Raw genomic sequence first — 18,521 nt, forward strand, 5'->3', positions numbered from 1 at the left:
AGATATGTGCTGTGCTTGGGAAATGTTATTTGGGATTTACCAGTAAAATAATATCAACGTAGCTGCAGTCGTGGATAAGGAACAGCACAACAAACATATATATATATATATATATATATATATACTGTATATATATAACTTATACATATTATATATATATATAGCGTAATGTTTTTTATTGCGCTATAAACGCGCGGAATTTCAGTTGATCGTTGTTATAGTTGAGGCAGAAATATGAATTCTAATTTTGCAAAAACCGCAAATAAGACGCAGACAATTACTTTAAAAAATGGCCATTCCGCACTTGTCACTTCCCAACACGTCGTAATATTAGTTTTTGAGTAGGGGTTTCCCTCAAGTTAAAACTAATTTCAACCAAAACACGCCAAGACAGCTTATTTATATAATTAATCTAAAAATATCAACCCATTATTTTCTTCCAGAGTTATAGGGATTTTTGTTTTAATTTGAAGGTAATATTTTTTGAAACAACACCAAATTTAATTGCCTGAAGTGATACTTTAGTATGATGTTTGTAGTAACTTCATTGGCATCAAAATCCCATGTGCTTCGACTTTCAATCTCATGAGTTTCCATCTATCCAACTTCCTGACTGTGATTGAGTTGGTATCGAACAGGAGTGGCGTTATTGCGTGCCGATTGTTTCTTCGTAACTGATCAGTCCAGAGGTGAAAAAAACGTTAAATTGCTGTTGTCGTTGATCGTTGGTTCATGTGCGCTTTGTAAATAGACCTTTTCCGACTTACTGTCTGGGTGGCAAGATTTTGTCGATCGCCTATACTTAACAATGGAAAATGTGAACCCACTTTGATTTTTTTTTAAATTACAAACGTTCTGGGCATCGAATTGTAATGCATTCACTCAGGTAAGTAGCATATGAATTCCTTTACGGAATAAAGACAATATTTTGAAAATATGTTGCCTAGTTCTTACTTTACAACGATTTGAACCCTACGCACTGGACTTGTTCGTATGACGTCTGGATACGAAGTCGCGTCACGTGGTCAGCGTAGCATGCAACGTAAAATATATAAGAAATTGCTTGTTATCTGCTGCGCGTTACATAAGATAGCTTTGTTTAGCTTGTCAAGCAAAGTTTAAAATAATTAACTAGAAGTAAATACAAACCGAATTGTTACATCCATACGCGCCGCAGATGCCATCAAACTCTTACGCATTTTACATCGCATGCTACGCTGACCACGTAACGTGACTTCGTATCGAGCAAGTCCAGTGCGTGGAATTCAAAGCGCCGTAAATTAAGAACTAAGCAACATATTTTCAACATTTTTTTGTTAGTGAATTTATATGCTACTTACCTGAGCAAAATCGTTACAATGTGATGCCCTGAACGTTTGTTATTTGTAACGAATCAAAGTGGGTCGACATTTTCCATTGTTAAGTATAGGCGATCGTAAAAATCTTGCCACCCAAAAAATATGGCACCCGTAATTCCGAAAGGGTCTATTGAAATTGGGACGGCAGTAATTATTATTTAATATTTACACCAGTCCGCCAATCTGCCAGTTGCTGTTAAATCCTTGGAGACACTGAATCCCACAAGTTTCACTCACGCATTCACTGAATCCACAGGCGGAATCATAAAAATGCAACACTTGCTTTTGTTTAGTGGTGCAGGTGGCAGTTCTAAGTTTGGGCAATATATAAAATATCAGAAAAACTAATAGAAAATTTGTTTGTCAGTTGGAATTTGTACAAAGGCTAGCTTGGTAACTTAGAACTCACTCCGAAGATAAAGATTACCATAATGCCATACCCAATGTTCATTTGGCTACACAGCAGCAAATGTTTAGTGGAAAAGTTTTGTTGCCGACGTGCGAAGGAGGCATATTTTACATTCGGGCGCAAATATGGGTAATAAATTGAGGTGTTACAATCTAACATTTTCGATTTACCACCGGCACCAACTTGTCTTACACCACGTTTTGACTTTCAAAGTAAAGCAAATACTATATATCTATTATAATAAACCAAAAATATGTCCAATCAGAAATACAACATTTTAGGCAACAAAAACTTGTATAAATTTTTTAATTTTTGCCCAACACAAACATGTATATATAACAACAACACAGAATATGCAGCGTTAGGTCAAGAAGACAATGAACTGTATGTAAGTTTTGAAAGTTTATTTCCAATGAAAGTATATATGCTCATTAAGAGTGTAGCATATGCATGTTTAACCATTGGTTTCATTGTTTAGTTTCAAGAATCATTTGACTTCAACAGGAAAGTATAGTTTTCATAAAAAATTGTTCAGATTTCAAGTTGCTTTAGTTTGAGGGCATTTTATTTCTGAGGTATAATGGTGCAGGTTACACTTCAATCGTGTTCAATCTTACCTGTAATATATTATTGTGGAAAAACGTTTTTGTAAATAGAAGTTATCACTGTGAATTATGGAGCTAACGTTTTGCAGAATATTCATACACTCAGTCAGTTAGAGGAATATTAAATGATTTGTAAATTTAGTCTAAAGTAAGGATAATAAACAATAGGCATAATAATGTAATAATATACAATGTTGTTATGATTTGTTATACAGCGATTGGCATTCAAACAAAAACGTATGTTGGACCTCTACATTATGAGATTGTATTAGTAAAAACACTAAAAACTGATCAGTTAATTATTATTGAGAAAGCATGTATGACTTGGTACAAAATGTTTAATGCATTCAGTTTCCACGTCTTAGTCTAGCTAAAGATGTGTTATTTCTAGCATTCCAAAAAACCTAAAATTCAAGCCTTGTGTAATCTAATAAATTAGTTATTGAATTAAATTGGAAAAATGGCCTTAACTTTCCGTGGGGAGAGTTGGTATAGCTGGTACAGTGTTATAATAATGATGGGTTGCTATGCATTTGGTGAACTGGGTCATTTCTTGATTGGCATTGTTTCTCGCCCTCTTGCTCAAGATGTAAAGTTTGGTGATCAAGGATGCTTACCAAATAGAACAGACACAAATAAAGATCATATAAAAGACTGCTTTGGAAGCAACTATACCAGGTGAGTGTCTTCATTGGTTGTTTGAGACTTTTTTGCAACTGATTCACCAAAAGATGAGGAAAGAATTTTTATTTAAATCCATTTTCTTGAAAAGTTGTACATGGAACATTCACCAAACTTGAATAATTTTTCATTTATATTCGCATAATATTTGTGAAAATATTGATTGTTAAACTGTATATTCTTTGCTAGTTGCTCTGAGATGACAATAAACAGCACCACTTATTGTGAATGGAATTACTTGGGCTCTGGCATTGAGTACCAAGTTTTGGCAGGACCTGCATTCATTGCTGTATTTACAGTAATGGGTATCATTCTTGGTGTCATTGGTGATCTTTACAACAGGTATGTTACACAAGGAGAATAATGCTGTATCTGGAGATATGCCAATTGCCAAATTAAACACAGATCTAAATATTATGAAGTATTAACTACTGTATTAGTAGTATTTTCTTAATGGTATGAATTATGTGAACAGCTTTATTCCAAATGTTTCCAAGACAGAAAGCAATAAAGTGTTTGTTTGTAAATTTGACCTTGAATGTGATGAAATGAGTACATTAGATGTTTTTGCGTTTTATATGAACAAAAAACAGGTCTATTTTTATCATTCATATTCATCATCAAGATGGCAAATCTAGGCATGGTTCACTTGCCTGTCATTAGCTACATTGATCAATTACAATAACCAAAGCTTATATTTGATTCAGATTCATATGACCACCAAAATGTTTGACTAATATTTGTCCAAACATATTTCCATTTGGACGAGCTACTTCACTCGAGTAGAGCACTTGACTCAACTCCCATTTTTGTTGTAGTCAAGTACTAATTTCCCAGTACTGTACTCGATTGTACTTGATAGTTTTTAAAATACTTAAATTGGGACTTCTTTATCAATTTTTATAGTTAGTTTCTAACTGCATATTAATCTAAAGAAAGTTCTTAAACAGGCATATTTATCAAACTTCATGTTTAAGCAATAATACAGTACGACCGGCCATCTATTCCATGTTTCTTTTTTAAACTACTACTCTTTTGTTCATTATTTCGCATACTCTGTGTAAGAATGAAGAAATTAAAGAACTATTCCGTAATTTTTAAATTGCAATATAGTACTCGAGTACTTACACTGAGTACTTGGTACTTGCCACATGACTTAATGCTTGTACTCGAATGTTGCTCATACTTGTGCTCGAACGTTTTGTAAACTAAGTACTTACAACTCTGTTATATGGCCACACACCACACATCTTTTTATGTGGACCATACCGTTTTATAATCAAAACATTGCTATACTTTGAGGTAGCATTCCAAAGTCGTTGTTATTACTAAGTTCAACAACAGTATAGTGGAGTCATGTTTATATTAACTACCTTACTATAGTACAAGTACTCAAAGTCTATAAAATAAAATAAATGCAATGTGATTGGCCTTGTAATTTAATTTTTTTATTGAAAAAGTAGATACTTTGTGATGAAATAGACTTGTGATATTAATAAGATTTAGCTCAGTTAATGAAACAGAGAGCGTCAAGGTGAAATTTATTTTCTGGCATTTCTATGTATTTGTTCCGTACTTCATTTAAAAGCTTACACTGTTTTTTCTGGTTTGTTTCAATTTTTTGAACATTAGTACTGTATTGTCGTTTTTGTAGAGTTCGACTTCTCAGCCTTTGTGTGACTGTGTATTCACTAATGGCTATTCTAACAGGCTTCAGTTCCCAGTATTGGCAGTTGATCTTACTTCGGTTTGGGTTTGGTGCAGGGTAAGATTATTGTAGAAAATATTGATTACATTACTAAATATATTTTTATATTTTTATATAAGCAATGTTTGTTGTTGAAAGTTCATGTTTTGGATTTTTAATTTAAGATCCTTGGTGTTTAAAATCCTATCATTATGTTTATTAGGGAGGCGGGTTGTTCACCTCTCACTGCAAGCATTGTTGCTGACAAGTTTAGCCTTCGTAGTAGAGGTCTGGCTATGAGCTTGTTTAATTGGGGTATTTATTTTGGGTATGGCCTAGCTTTTACAGTTGGTAACTATGTTACTCAGGCTAATATAATAGGACAGGTAAAGTGAATATCTTAATTTTTGTGATACATTATAATTTATTAACATACAATTTCTTTATTTTTCTGATTGTTTAAAAACTGCTTGCATACTAACTAGTTTTCTTAGATAGAGTAAGTAGATATGTTTTTTGTTTTCAGAGATTGTTTGTCAAAGGTATTCTTTGCTTATATGGCTTAAAATTTTTCATGTTAGACTTTGTACTTCATTTACGTTGTGTCTTCTGATGTATGAACCATGATACTTTGTTTTATCAAATCACATTTCTACTTGATTACAATCTTTTGTCATGTTTCAATTCGAACTATTTGGTTGTATTCCATACCAACTTTCCAACCCAACGTAGCTCTAATTTTGGCTGCCGTGCATTTTTGTTTCATTCATCAGGGTTGGCGATGGTCTTATTTTCTAACTGGCTTGCCTGGATTGATCATGATGGCACTACTCATAACTACAGTTAAAGAACCGCAAAGGACAGATGTCGTTGCTAAAAAGGCTTCAGCTGAAGAGGGTGTTTTGTCAGAAAACCACCCTGAAACTGATGATCACCTTTTAGCTGAGTCAACAAACCAAGTAAAGCAAGGTATGTGTTGTTTTACATTACTCTGGTGACATGTGGACTATAACCGGTAACATTGCGTCTGGTTGATGGACTTTGTGATTCTAAACACAAAACTGCTTATTCGCACTGTATTCTTGTTGTTATAAACTGCTTTGTGTTATGTATAGTAGTAGGTTTGGTTTAATATGGTTAAATACCTGCCTATGACTAATAAGCATTTGCAATTGTTACTGGTACTGTAACAAAGAAGTTGGTTTGGAAAATGTTGATGCTTGAAACTGAATTAAGTTATGTGAAACGTGATTAAGATTCCAGTATTACACCATTACTGTAAAGTTGTTAACGAATACTCTTTTCAGAAAAACCAAATGGTTTTGCAACGTTTTGCAAAGCACTGAAATTGTTTGTAAGCAATCCTGCAATTTTGATGCTCCTCTTGGCTGCATCAGTACGTCACACAGGTATTGGTATTTTTGGCACTGAATCTGGTTATGATGCACTGGTCTGCTTGATGATGTCAGTATCAATATTAATGATGATATAAAAGCTACACTCAGCTTACGTATTACAACTTATTCATATATTATAATCCAATAATTACACTTGTAAGTTGATATTGTTTCATTGTAGCAAGCTTTTGCTGGGCGTACAACACTCAAATATATTTCAATCTTTACTATCCCGAGGTCGATCTTGGATCTTGGATGTTGCTGTGCTCTATTGTTGGTGGCTCCATTGGAATCGCATCTGGTGGAATCATTTCTGATTTAGTGGTATCAAAATATGGTATGTGTTAGGACAATGTAAATATTGTATGAATATGGATTGCTTTTACTTCTGCTTTTTACCCATGTTAAAATAATTTAAATTTATAAAGCTTGAAATTTCAATTACAATGTTTGTTTCAATTAGACTTAGGATGTTTAATTCATATATTTTATCATAAATGTGTTGTGTTATGTGTTATCCATGGTTTTCAGGTATCAACACTCGTTTATGGGTGTTAGTAATAAGCCAGGCAGTTGCGTCTCCTTTGGCTGCTATGGTGCTCTACTTATCGCCACCATATTGTTTCATAACACTTCTATCAGCATATCTGTTCGGTAAGAAAAATTTAATTTCATTCAGTTCTTGTGCACTTACAAATATCTGCTAGCCTTGCCTATGCTATGTGAAAATACAAAAAAACATTTTTTGAGTGATAGGTAAGTATAACTGACAAGGTGATAAAACGTTTGACAAGGTTTTAGTATATAGCATATTGTTTGCTAGTATGGTATTTTTTAGCTTGGCATGAATATTGTATTAAGCTTAGACATGATCAAGTTAGTGTGTTGGGAGCTGAGGAGGAATGGGGTTTTAACTATTATATGTTGCAGCTGAAATGTGGTTTGGAATTCTCTTTACTGTATTTGTCGAAATATTCCCCATACATGTTCGATCTACTAGCATTGCAATTTTTATATTCGTCATGAACAACATTGCTAGCAGTGGGCAGCTGCTTGTACCAACTCTGCGTTACTACCTTGGTTTGCGTACTGCCCTTTACTTCACTTATGCAGGATTTTATGGTCTTAGTAAGTGCAACCTCAATTCTGTTTGGTGTGGTAACTGATTAGCTGTGTTGTGTGCATGCCAGGTTGCAGTGTTCAAGCTAGTTTTGTTTTAAACGATACGTGTTTATCCATAAAAGCATATTTATATCTGGTATCATTTTTATGGCATCACTTTCATTTTTTTTTTCATTTTAGTAAGATTGTAAAAACACTGACTGAGGTGCTTTAAAAGTCACGTAAAACCATTGCACTGCTTTGTAGACACATCATGGCTGGGTTATAAATGGATTTATTGCCACGTCATCCGGTGTAGTATAGCATAGGCAAGGCTTCTAGTTCTTTTTTGTAAAACATTCATTGAATGCGTTTCATAAGTATATTGATATATAGTATGTATATTGATATACACGTGTGTTAGAGCTTACGATTTTGCATATTGTTGGTCACTTTTTTATTGCGCTTTCGCATTAAGTGACAAGCAAAGCTTATTTTAAGTACAATGGACTTATCCTACATGGACCTAACATGAGTATCGTAGAATAATTTGTATTGCTCTTTCTACTTCTAATAGCGGTCAAGAGGCCAAAATCGGCTGACTGAACCGCGTTTTCTAAACATCTGTCGTTTGTGAACAGCCGAAATGTGGTACGGCGTCGCCATGACAGTTGTGGTGGAAATGATTCCTGCGGAAATCCGTTCCACAGCTGTGGCTTTATTTGCGTTTGTAATCAGTAATATAGGCGGGAATGTGCCGATATTCATAGCTCCCTTAAAGCATGTTGTTGGTGGCTTACGGCAGGCGCTCTACATTATGTATTCTGGCTTTTACTTGCTGAGTAAGAGATTTTAGTATGGTGTTTACGGCATCTGCAATGTGCGTTTTTCCCTTTAATTACCTGTAGCATGTTCGTACTATATTATTATGTACTATATCTTCATATTATGTATTTTTCTTCTTCTGCACTAATCAACCGCTGTTAGACGTAAAAGCATGCTTCACTTCATTTCATGCAATGTGGGCAGTAAATCTTGCATAATTATATTAATACAATTATCTACACCTGAGTATATATACCTGAGTATATATATCTAAGATTCTTTATCCTTTTTTTAGGTTCAGTCTGCTTTCTTTGCACGCAGTTAATCATAAGGAAGCAACAGCAAGGCCGAGAAAATCTAGCTGTGAACCATAAAGAACGTAATGAAATTTAACTTGAAGCTGGCATTCAATAGTTGTCATTGTGCAATAGTTATAAGTAATATACATTTAACACAACCATGTGCCTATTTAAATGGTCTATATACTCAACTATCTAGCGTGTCTAATATGCTGGTTTGTCGATTTTCATGATATTCAAGCTTCGTTTTCTGTGACATTTCTATAAATGCCAAAGTTTTTAATTGAAACAGTTACTCGGAATGCATTTTACAGGTACCGTATTGAACTCTTTCATTGTGTATGTTAATCGCGTAGCTTTTTCAAATCCACTTTTGTTACGTACTGTTTGGTTTCGATGCTAGCAAAAGATTAGGTATTTGCGTATTGCATTACTTTCAAAGGGAATATATACGTTAATCACATCATCCAATTTGGGAAACTAAGATTGACTGGTAATATTATAGCCTACAATTCAGTGTCTGTGAAACTTTACGAATTCTTGTGAGAAACAACAACAATAAATTTGCACGCGTAAGTAAGCTACCGTATTTGCTTTTTGTTAATTTTATGAACGGGCATAATAACTTTTGAAACTAATAACTAATTTATCCCAGTTTCTTACTCAACGTTTAACTCATATTCTTATTCATCTGGCACTATCGAATTAAACAGCGATTAACAATAGATAAAATGAAAGACATGATAATTACATCGAAAACAAACATCGCGGGAAACGCCCACAACAGGACCGCATTGTCGAGCATGGTACAGTGTGATAATTTCGTTAGCCACAATTTGGCACAACACTGACTCGTTTCAAGTCCATTGCATTGCCACAGGTTTGACATTTTAACAAAAGATCAGATTACCTTGTGTTTTAAGCTCGGCCATCTAAATCGAAAAACAAGTTGTAAGTTTTGTTGTTCTGGCTTTTCGTTTGTCGTTGCATTTGATTATCTTTTCAGATTAACAAAAACGTTTTATCGACAGTAGCCTATGATTGGTGTGGTATGATACCATACTGGATACTCGGCTACCAATGGGCCATGGGAGGGATTGTCCCCAGTCGAAGAATTTGCTTTGTCCTGTAATAATACTTAAAAAACACTTTATATGTCTTTGTAATCTTAAACATAGTTAAGTGCAGTGGTAACAAGTTTATTACAAATTCATTATAATTGATCATGGCTTGAACTATAAAAACTAAATCAATAAGGCTTCCATGGAACAAACGTGCCATGCTGTTTGTAACAGAAATATTAAGTTGTTTGCGAAAATTTATTAATCTGCAAAGCCTCATAATTTTGTAATATTTTGAAAATCAACGTAGAAAGAACAATAAATATAAGAATGCATTTATAAGCAACTTAAAGCAGCTCGGTAACATCGTCTCACTAACACCTTTTTTAAAGTGTACCGGCAAAATCAGCTGCGCCGCTGCGATAAACTAATGTATAGGCTATAGGGATGAAGATGATTTGGCGTTGTAGCAATTGCTAAGACATTTAGGAAAAGATGCAAACCATAATTTACTGAGAACCAAATCACTTTACATAAGTTTAACAACTAGATCTATAAACGCATATAGCAAAAAAGAAATAGCTCTACAAATTGTTAGAAGATCGATCGTCTTTGTTTTATAAAAATTTTTTTGTTTTTCTCTTGTTCGGTTGACATTTGTTTTAAAGCTAAACGTTGTAAAATTAAATTTAAATGTTGTTTTTTTAAGTAATTTTTTATTAAGGGCTTGTTTTTCCAAGCTTACTGCTAATAGTTAAAGCTTAACTTTTCAGTTAAGGTTTCGTCCGTTTTTATTTGGCAAATTGTTCAATTAATAACAAAGATTAGCCTATATACTGTATATCAAATTTAATGCGTTTAATTTTAAACAACGCCATATTTATCATAACCAACAAGAATTTATCAAATGACATCGTAGGTTTGAGAGAAATCTGTTTTCGTAAAATCGTTCGACAATGGTTAGCTTTCCCTTAACATAACCTATAAAATAACTTACGTAATAATAATTAGTGAAAGAGTTTTGCCAAATATACCTAGCAGTTATGCTATAAAAGTATATATGGAAAACTGCAAGGTCAGCTTTGCTCATCTTGTTTCTTCGCTTTATCTGATGATCAGAAGTCTTTATCCCATCCAGATAATTCTTCTTCAACTTCCTCGTTATCGGAATCGAAGTGATCAAAATTCTGTAGGTCTTTGATGCTTGTTATGTTTGGTATATACGGAGCTTCAAGTGAGTGATTTCTTAGTTCCGTCCAAGCGAATCCCTAAGTGGATCATTGTTAAAAAAGCTGAATTGATTTTGTCCAATGTCCTTTCAACACTAACATAAGTTACACCAATTCGTACAGACTCCATTTTATGGCAAGATGTTTATGGCTTTTACCGCAAACCAGCCGTGCTTTTTGATCTCATTAATGCCGTCTCGTAGGTTTCCAAGCCTTTCCGAAGGATTTTCTCGACACAAACGTCGAATCAGATTTTTTGGATGCTTGGCTATCTTTCCCTATACGATATTGTAAAACAAAAGTGTTAAAGCTCAACACAAGTGCAATCAGGATAATTGATTGAAAGCTTTACTTGTGTTATTTGTTGAGTGTGTTGCTTTTTGTGAGTATATATTTTTATGCTATATGTACACTTCTACAACGCCCCACAGATGCAATTTGGTAAAGAAAACGAAGGAGATGTATTTCAACTCTTTGAAAATGCTTGTGTTTGGATTTTTTGACAATTTTCTTGTTGTTGTAAAAAATCTATCAACACATATATAATAAACGTTGGTGAAACATAGAGAAACGAGGAATCAAGGCTAAACAACGTAAAAACATAATAGGACAGAGAAAAATTAAAAAGTCGCTCAATCAAGCGATACTTCAAATTTCGTGAAATAGCCAAGCTAAAGTCGTGAATAGGTCTGCCTAAATTAATCTGGGGTCATCAGAGAAATGATAAACCGATACGTTTTTTAGGGAAAGAGAGGGTAAAGGCTTTTCGCGTGGTTGCAAGAAAATTGCGTTGCGCATATGCCGTTTGATGTGACGAGAAAATGCTCAAAATAGCTGTCAGAAAACGATTCCATTTTAGATTTAGTAAGTGGTCAACCAGGCATCACTCATCAATTAAGCTTACGCTAAAAGTGGCAGGATGTAGCCTACTAACAAAATCACAGCGATCAAACTTGTACATTTTCAAAACCAAAAAGCTTGTTTCAGTACGAGATGCAAATGCATACAGAATCTGTTGAATGTGCAAACATTTTTAGTACAGATAAAAATAACCGAAAGAAATGATGGTATTGGAAAATGATTGTATGGCAAATGGCGGTAAGAAAATGATAGTCTTGGAAAATGATGGAAACCAATGCTTTTGCATTGCTTTTTCGTTTCTTCAAAGTGTAAAATTTTGGTTTGTTAGCACTCCAGGAATTTTTGGGCCTGTTAGAACCAGGGCTTTGGAGCTGGCGTAAATGTTAAATTGCTCCAGCTCCAGCTCCGGGGCTCTCTTTTATCATAAATTAGCTCCAGCTCCAGCTCCGACTCCATTACGTCAAAAAATGTGCAGCTATGAACATGTGACTGCTCTGCTGTCAAATCCCCAGCAACGTGGTTAGTTAGAAAAAGTGGCCCCAAAGAGGCAACAATTCTTAATTTTGTGAAGGGTTGCTGTTAAATTATGTGAATTCAGCCAATAGTAGTAGGCTAGTAGCATAGCATCTTATGAAATACATCGGAGCCGGAGCTATTTTTCAAAAAACTGGCTCCAGCTCCTGCTCCAGCTTTATTTGAATTTCACGTTGAGCTCCGGCTCCAGCTTCAGCTCCGTTGAAAATGCACGGCTCTGGGGCTCCAGGCTCCGGCTCCGGCTTCAAAGCCCTGGGTAGAACCCCATTTTACCTTGTGCGTTTTCACACAACCATTAATTTTAAACTCAATGTAAAGGCCTAGCCTACTTCTACTTGTACAAAAGGTTTCCTACTTTGTATGCAGTATTAACTATTAAGGCAGTTAAGCTTAGGCCTAAGGTGACACGAGTCTGTAGAATTGTAAATATTTGAAGAAGAAAACGTGCATGGTAAAGTTATATATTTTTACTTTCACACAAATATCAAAAAATATCAATATAGCAATATAGAAGCTTTGAAGTGAAGCAATATGCAATTAAGCACCGAATTTGATGTGTCAGCTAAAACGAAAAAATAATGTCAGATGGTTTTAAATGCTTTCCTGCCAAATAATTTTATAGGTATAGCATTTAGCATCACATCGCAAAACAAACTCCTCAAAGTGAAGAAACAGAAAGTTTTTATAATTTTATTGTTGTTACTGGAGGGTTGCTTGTATTACAAACGTTTCCTAATTTTCAGGAAAGAAAGGGCTACAGTTTCTTACAAAGTCTCTCCTATAAAAAAGAAAATCATATATTCTTAATATTATTAATTGAACATTAATGTATGCAGTCTACACGGCTGTTGCGATGCAACATCTGCATTGTTGTAGCATAACTGTGCGATGTCTTGGATTAGTTCTGGAATAGGTAGGTTTTCTTCTTGTTTTTTTTTTAACTTAAAAAAGGAGCCTACCCAACGAGAAAAACCAGAAATATTTTATTATCTTATTGAAGAATTTTTTTATAGCCATTAGGATGTAAAGTACAAAAACAAATGGCTGCGGTAGCAACTTGTTAACTGGAAATTTGTCTCTGTAAATATTATTTTAGAGCAATGGCGCAGTTCGCTATCGGCTCGTTAGCATTTACTGTAATATCATCTCTTCCTTGTGTTTAGCTTTGTATGAACTCCGTAAAATGCTAACACTTGCGGAACTCTGCACTGTACACAGTGTTGGTGAACTTTGAAATGGTAAAGTGTTTGCATGGTTGCTTATCCCTACAACGGAATCGAAGTTTATAATAACTGTACGTGGTTTGGAAATTTGGTAATTTCACTTTTTGCGATGTTATCGTTGGACGTTGGTGAAGTACAGAGTTTATCCAATGTAACTGTTTGCATATACACTTATGCAGTAATATTTGGTTTGGCTCGATTTGCATATACGGTAATACAAAAAAGGAATAGCAGAAATACTTACCGGCCAATGTATGCCATCAATTCCATTTAGTGCCTTTTTGTAAACTTGCATAGGTTCGCTTGAACTAAATGGTGGGTTGCCAGTTAACATTTCAAAAATGAGTATACCTAAAGCCCAGTAATCCACAGCATAGTCGTGCCCCTAAATTGCAAGTTCAACATTTCATTTCGTGACATGGAACGAACACAACTGAAGTATTTAAAATGGCTAAAATAAATAAACGTGATATTATATTGAAAATTTGTATAAAAAGGAGTGTACGTTACAAAGTCCAAACTTTACGAGAGACAGGCGGATTTTTGTTGAAGGTAACAATATTTTTCATGCCAAGATTTGGAAAATCTAAATCGCATGTCAGACTTGAAATTGAGCAGCAGAAATTTGGCCACTTATTGTTGTTATAACATTGTACTATAAGTTTCAGATAAATCTACCTTATTCAAGATTAATTCTGGTGGAACATAGTCTGGAGTTCCACAAAATGTCCACGTCTTTTCTCCATAATATAAGCGTTTGGCAAAACCAAAGTCAACAAGCTTTACATAGCCCTTTTTATCCAACAGTAAATTCTCGGGCTGCAGAAAATACAAGTTTAAAGAATTAAAAAATTCTGTTGTGCCAAAGCCTTTTCCGTTAATAATGTCTTTTCACATTAACCTATTAGGCCTCTAGCATGTAGACTATATAAAAGGGTGTCATTTTTGTAAGTATGCTGCAACTTAATTGTAATGAAAAAAAGAAATAATACATACGCTTTGTAACAAAAATTGTTTCAGATATTTTTGCTAGCTTATGGAAAAGAACTCACTTTTAAATCCCTGAAAACAATTCCATGGACGTGGAGATATTCAATTGCTTCTACAACGCAGGCTGTATAAAATTTTGCCTGTTTTTCGCCAAAGTAGCGATCATCCCTTAATTTTGTCCATAGCTCTCCACCAAGACATGCTTCCATTAGCATGTAAACAAATCTGTTTTGTAACGAATATACTTTAACGGGGTAAGTTAAGTTTTATTTTTAAATGATTTGCTTAAAAAATCCGCACTTCTTATCCTTAAATGTTTGATAAAGTTGAATAATGAAAGGGTTATTAGTATCCCTCAAGATGATCTTTTCCGATATGATGTGATCTTGTTGTTTTGTTTCGACAATGTAGGCCTAGACATATATAATAATGACAGTGAAGCACTATTAAATGACTAAAATAGGCGTAAAACGACAGTTTCTAAACAGGAACAGTTAAAGAATTTCAGTTTGTAAGACAGATGTAATATAATCAAATCAAAGGCCTGAATTACCTTTTTCATTCGTTTGAGAGCAAATGTACGATGGTCTTGAGTTTTCAATTTAACCAGATCAACTCTGCCAAAACCACCAACGCCAAGTGTACCAATCTTTTCGAGATCTTTTAACGAGGTGCTGACCAGCGAAGGACGCGAAGGACGTGTGGGAAGATCAAGGATGCTTATTTTTGACATCTGTTGAAGGTCTGCTGACCGTCGTGTAGATGTGGTAGATGCAGTTGATGCTTTATTATTGTTAAGGTGCTGAGGAAGATCATATGTTATCTCGGCTAGACTGCCAATTAAAGAAAGAAAAGGCTTTTTCTCTAGAATCATGCACTTCACAACACTAGATTTGACAACAACATTGGCCCCGCGCTTTCCGCTGTCATTCAGTAACGCGGCCTCGCCAAAGTAATCTCCTTTTCCCAGTGTTCTTTTGTATGTTTCAGCACCATTCCGATCACGGGTAGTGACATCAACTTCTCCTTCCATTACGATGTAGAAGGTATCACCGTCTTCACCTTGTCGAATAATGTAATCGCGTTCGTGGAACTTTTCTTCTTCTAGTGCGTCAATGATCTTTAATAATTTTCCTTTGCTCATGTTTTGTAACAGTGGAACTTTTTTCAGAGCCTGTAGATACACACAAAGGTCATTCTAACGTCTTTTTAACGTCTAAACACAACCTATATTCTGTATTTTTAAGATTATCTGATACACCATTGAACATGACATATTATAAACATACTTTGGCTATCTCTGCACGTATTGATCTTGTGGTGTTCATCATAACCATTTGAAAAATATTTCTTTCCAGCATCCATACTTTTGTGGCTCCCTTGGCGGTAACAGTCGCTGTTCTTTTACAATTATACATCAGAGCGAGTTCACCAAAAACACTTCCAGATTTCATGGTCCGAATAAATTTATTTTCCTATAATAATATCCGAGCACTGATTTTATTGAAGAGAAAACGAAAAAATAGTGTATGACGCTGGTGAATTCGGAGTTTTTTTAATAACTTGATTGATACTGTAACTACGTTTATTTTTAATTTCTTCGATGAAAACGCCCAAATCTGTTTTTGTTTTAAATATACATAACGCAGTTAGGGCTATTAGACTTCTAAGATAGGTAGGTACCTTTGTAACTTCCACTTCTCCAGTTTCTAAAATATACAATCTGTCTCCTTTTGTCCCTTCTTTAACATAGACGCCATTTGGTGGAAAACTTCTTTTCATGTAAGCAATCATTTCGTTCATTTGCTCGTCAGTCAAATTTCCAAGAATTTCATTGCTCTTAATTGCCTTTGAACCCACAAAAAATTTAAATGAAAAATTGTTAAGGTGTTAAATCAAAAAAGTGATAAATCAGAAATTTTCTGATGTGATGTTAATCACATTAATAGAGTATTACAATCTTGCGTTATAGAATTCTTTTCATGGTTATCCATGCTTCCGCTTCAAATTTCCAATGTAGAATTTGTCGTTTTGTTTTTTTGAGGCTATCGGTATGTTTACTATTATAATTAAACTAAAATAGTATTATGTATTTTGCATAATAGTATAATATATTGTTAAGAGGAGCAGAAAATTAGTGAAAATAATTTTTCACTTACTTGTTTAAACAAAATTATTTGTTCTGGGGATTTGGGTGTTTTCTTTGCATCCACCACAACTTGAACTCTTCCACCATCAACCGCTTTTCTTCTTTTCTTTTTGCGCGCTTCCGGAGCCTGCGCGTCAAATTTCTGAGAAAGCAACAAAAGACGCATGAAAGTCAATATGTTTTGCTATATATACTGTAGGCTCAACAACAAAGCAACATTTATTTCATGTAAAACCTCTGATTGCCCAATCGACGATAGGATCTCTTGCATCTGAGCAATTTTTTTGTTTTTTTCAATCAATTTTTTTTCCAGTTTGCGTTGTTCATTTTTCAAATCCTTTACATAAACACAAAATTATTTTGGAGAATCTTTTTTGTCGTTGGTGGGAAATAAAATAGATTTATTAAATTTCAGTAACATTAACTTATTACATATTAACTTACTACAGGTATTAACTTATCACTAAGTATAGTTATTAACATAACGAAACAAAATAAGTTAATTTAAATTTAAGTAATGTTAACTTATTACAGGTAATATAATTAACTCATCAGCAGTTCACGAGTGAAATTAAGTGGTATTAGTTTTACAATTCCTGAATTACCTCAAGGCTTTGCTTAGTTTTGTTGTGATCAATTTCTGCGTTTTCCAATTGTTTTTTTAAATTTGAAATATCCTTTTCCAGTGTCTTAATAGTTCCGTCTGTATAAGTGCCTTGCACAGGTGCGATAGGCTTATTTCCTTTTAACTTTATAAACGGCATAATAGTTGTTGCTAACCATATAGGCTAAAACTAGGCAGGTAAACAGGTAATTGCTTATTCCTTCGTTATTTAACAACCCTTTATTAAACCTAACAATTTAGGACATACACTTTCAAAAACATAACCAACACATTGGTAATTAGCTAACCACAAATGTAATAATCATCCATCAATAATTGCTTTCATAACGTTTTAAATGTATTTTTGGCTTAAACATATTTTCAAATAAAAAATTTTACTCAAAACTCCTAGATGATTTTGAATGGCCTGGATTGGAGTTATGGATGTGTCATATATAAACGTCATACACAAAATATCTCTACCAAAATAAACTTGCCTATTTCGCCAAAATCTCGCCTTTGAATATGAAGGCATAATCTGCTTTTTTACGTTCAAATTTTAGTAATATTAGTAACACCATTTCTAACTGACCAATAACACCAATTCTAACTGAAATGAGAAACTTCAAGTAGGCTACACTAAATTACATATTTCAATTAACGCTGTTCACTGACTTAGAAATAATTTCACACGAGAAACAGTTTTGAACTTCAAATATGATTTTATAAACTTTCATTTATAATAGTTTAGCAGCCAGTTTAGTGTGCACCTGTAACTGCCAAACAAAATTACGAAACAATGCCTATAAATTCAATTAGATTTAATATTTTGCCTTTCTCTCTATTCCGAAGTGCTCCTGATTCTACTTCTCACATCTTGAGTACATACTCATCCAAAAATAACCTAACAGCCTGTGTTGCTATGTAACCTTATCTTATCAGTTTTGGCTACATGTAGTTTGATTGACGTTGTAAAAATTGCGTAATTATTATTGTTGGTCATTTGCTTCATATTTAGTCCCTTTTTATTAAAACGAGAAATTCATTTAACAAAGTGTATGTTAGAGATGAAATTACACCATCTTTTTTATTCTTATGTGGCGTCACCTGTGCTCTGTGTTAGGAGCAATTTTTTTGTGCCAGAGAATGAGAATTTTCAGGTCGACAACCTTACAAGAGTTTGGACAAATAAGCTTATCACGCCAACGCAAGACGATATTGTTTAAATTACTAAATAAATAACCCAAAACAAACGCATTGCGTATAGTTATCTTCTCCGAGCTTTCTGATAAAACTGTATGTTCATTATAGGGCATAAGCCTATATGAGTTACACCTTCCCTAATGACTACAGAAAAGCATGTTAATATCATATTTCCTACTTTTTGACATGTTAATACAATCATCGCCTTGAGAAGATATATTTCTTTTGTTAACCATTTTACAGGAGAACTTTATTTTTGTTTTCCATTATTTTTAAAGCAATTGTGTTTATTTACTCAAAGTCTT

At 34.1% G+C, this 18,521-nt stretch overlaps 2 protein-coding genes across 7 annotated transcripts; one reads left to right on the forward strand and one right to left on the reverse strand.

Annotated features, from left to right (window-relative positions):
* Window positions 1-2,735: 2,735 nt before the first annotated feature.
* Window positions 2,736-8,942, forward strand: LOC143468815 (uncharacterized). 5 transcript variants are annotated; one of them, XM_076966225.1, is made up of 11 exons: window positions 2,736-3,050; window positions 3,243-3,395; window positions 4,708-4,818; window positions 4,964-5,126; window positions 5,514-5,709; window positions 6,048-6,149; window positions 6,319-6,474; window positions 6,669-6,791; window positions 7,068-7,265; window positions 7,506-7,567; window positions 8,359-8,942. In XM_076966225.1, the coding sequence occupies exons 1-10, from the start codon at window positions 2,833-2,835 to the stop codon at window positions 7,565-7,567; spliced, it is 1,482 nt and encodes a 493-aa protein (XP_076822340.1). In that variant the 5' UTR covers window positions 2,736-2,832; the 3' UTR covers window positions 8,359-8,942. The 5 variants fall into 5 exon arrangements, with proteins under 5 accessions (XP_076822340.1, XP_076822337.1, XP_076822339.1 ...); XM_076966222.1 differs by lacking the exon at window positions 7,506-7,567 and adding an exon at window positions 7,880-8,080; XM_076966224.1 differs by lacking the exon at window positions 7,506-7,567.
* A 19-nt stretch (window positions 8,943-8,961) lies between these two features.
* Window positions 8,962-17,751, reverse strand: LOC143468814 (cGMP-dependent protein kinase 1-like). Of its 2 annotated transcripts, XM_076966219.1 has the most exons (12): window positions 17,015-17,484; window positions 16,645-16,746; window positions 16,420-16,551; window positions 15,944-16,108; window positions 15,550-15,735; window positions 14,814-15,434; window positions 14,561-14,673; window positions 14,323-14,485; window positions 13,949-14,089; window positions 13,515-13,655; window positions 10,811-10,930; window positions 8,962-10,691 (listed from the first exon to the last, which is right to left on the reverse strand). In XM_076966219.1, the coding sequence occupies exons 1-12, from the start codon at window positions 17,171-17,173 to the stop codon at window positions 10,539-10,541; spliced, it is 2,196 nt and encodes a 731-aa protein (XP_076822334.1). In that variant the 5' UTR covers window positions 17,174-17,484; the 3' UTR covers window positions 8,962-10,538. The 2 variants fall into 2 exon arrangements, with proteins under 2 accessions (XP_076822334.1, XP_076822335.1); XM_076966220.1 differs by lacking the exons at window positions 8,962-10,691; window positions 10,811-10,930 and adding an exon at window positions 10,953-11,180 and having other exon boundaries at window positions 17,015-17,751.
* Between the last annotated feature and the right edge of the window lie 770 nt (window positions 17,752-18,521).

This window comes from Clavelina lepadiformis, chromosome 8 (assembly GCF_947623445.1).
Source record: "Clavelina lepadiformis chromosome 8, kaClaLepa1.1, whole genome shotgun sequence".
In the NCBI taxonomy this organism is placed as follows: Eukaryota; Metazoa; Chordata; class Ascidiacea; order Aplousobranchia; family Clavelinidae; genus Clavelina; species Clavelina lepadiformis.

Coding starts and splice junctions, on each gene's coding strand:
- LOC143468815 (XM_076966222.1), top strand. CDS start 2,833: ATGGCCTTAACTTTCCGTGGGGAGAGTTGGTATAGCTGGTACAGTGTT. Junction 3,051..3,242: donor TTTGGAAGCAACTATACCAG/GTGAGTGTCTTC, acceptor ATTCTTTGCTAG/TTGCTCTGAGATGACAATAA. Junction 8,081..8,358: donor TTCTGGCTTTTACTTGCTGA/GTAAGAGATTTT, acceptor TCCTTTTTTTAG/GTTCAGTCTGCTTTCTTTGC.
- LOC143468814 (XM_076966219.1), bottom strand. CDS start 17,173: ATGCCGTTTATAAAGTTAAAAGGAAATAAGCCTATCGCACCTGTGCAA. Junction 10,931..13,514: donor TTGATGGCATACATTGGCCG/GTAAGTATTTCT, acceptor AATATCGTATAG/GGAAAGATAGCCAAGCATCC. Junction 10,692..10,810: donor AAAAGCACGGCTGGTTTGCG/GTAAAAGCCATA, acceptor TGATCCACTTAG/GGATTCGCTTGGACGGAACT.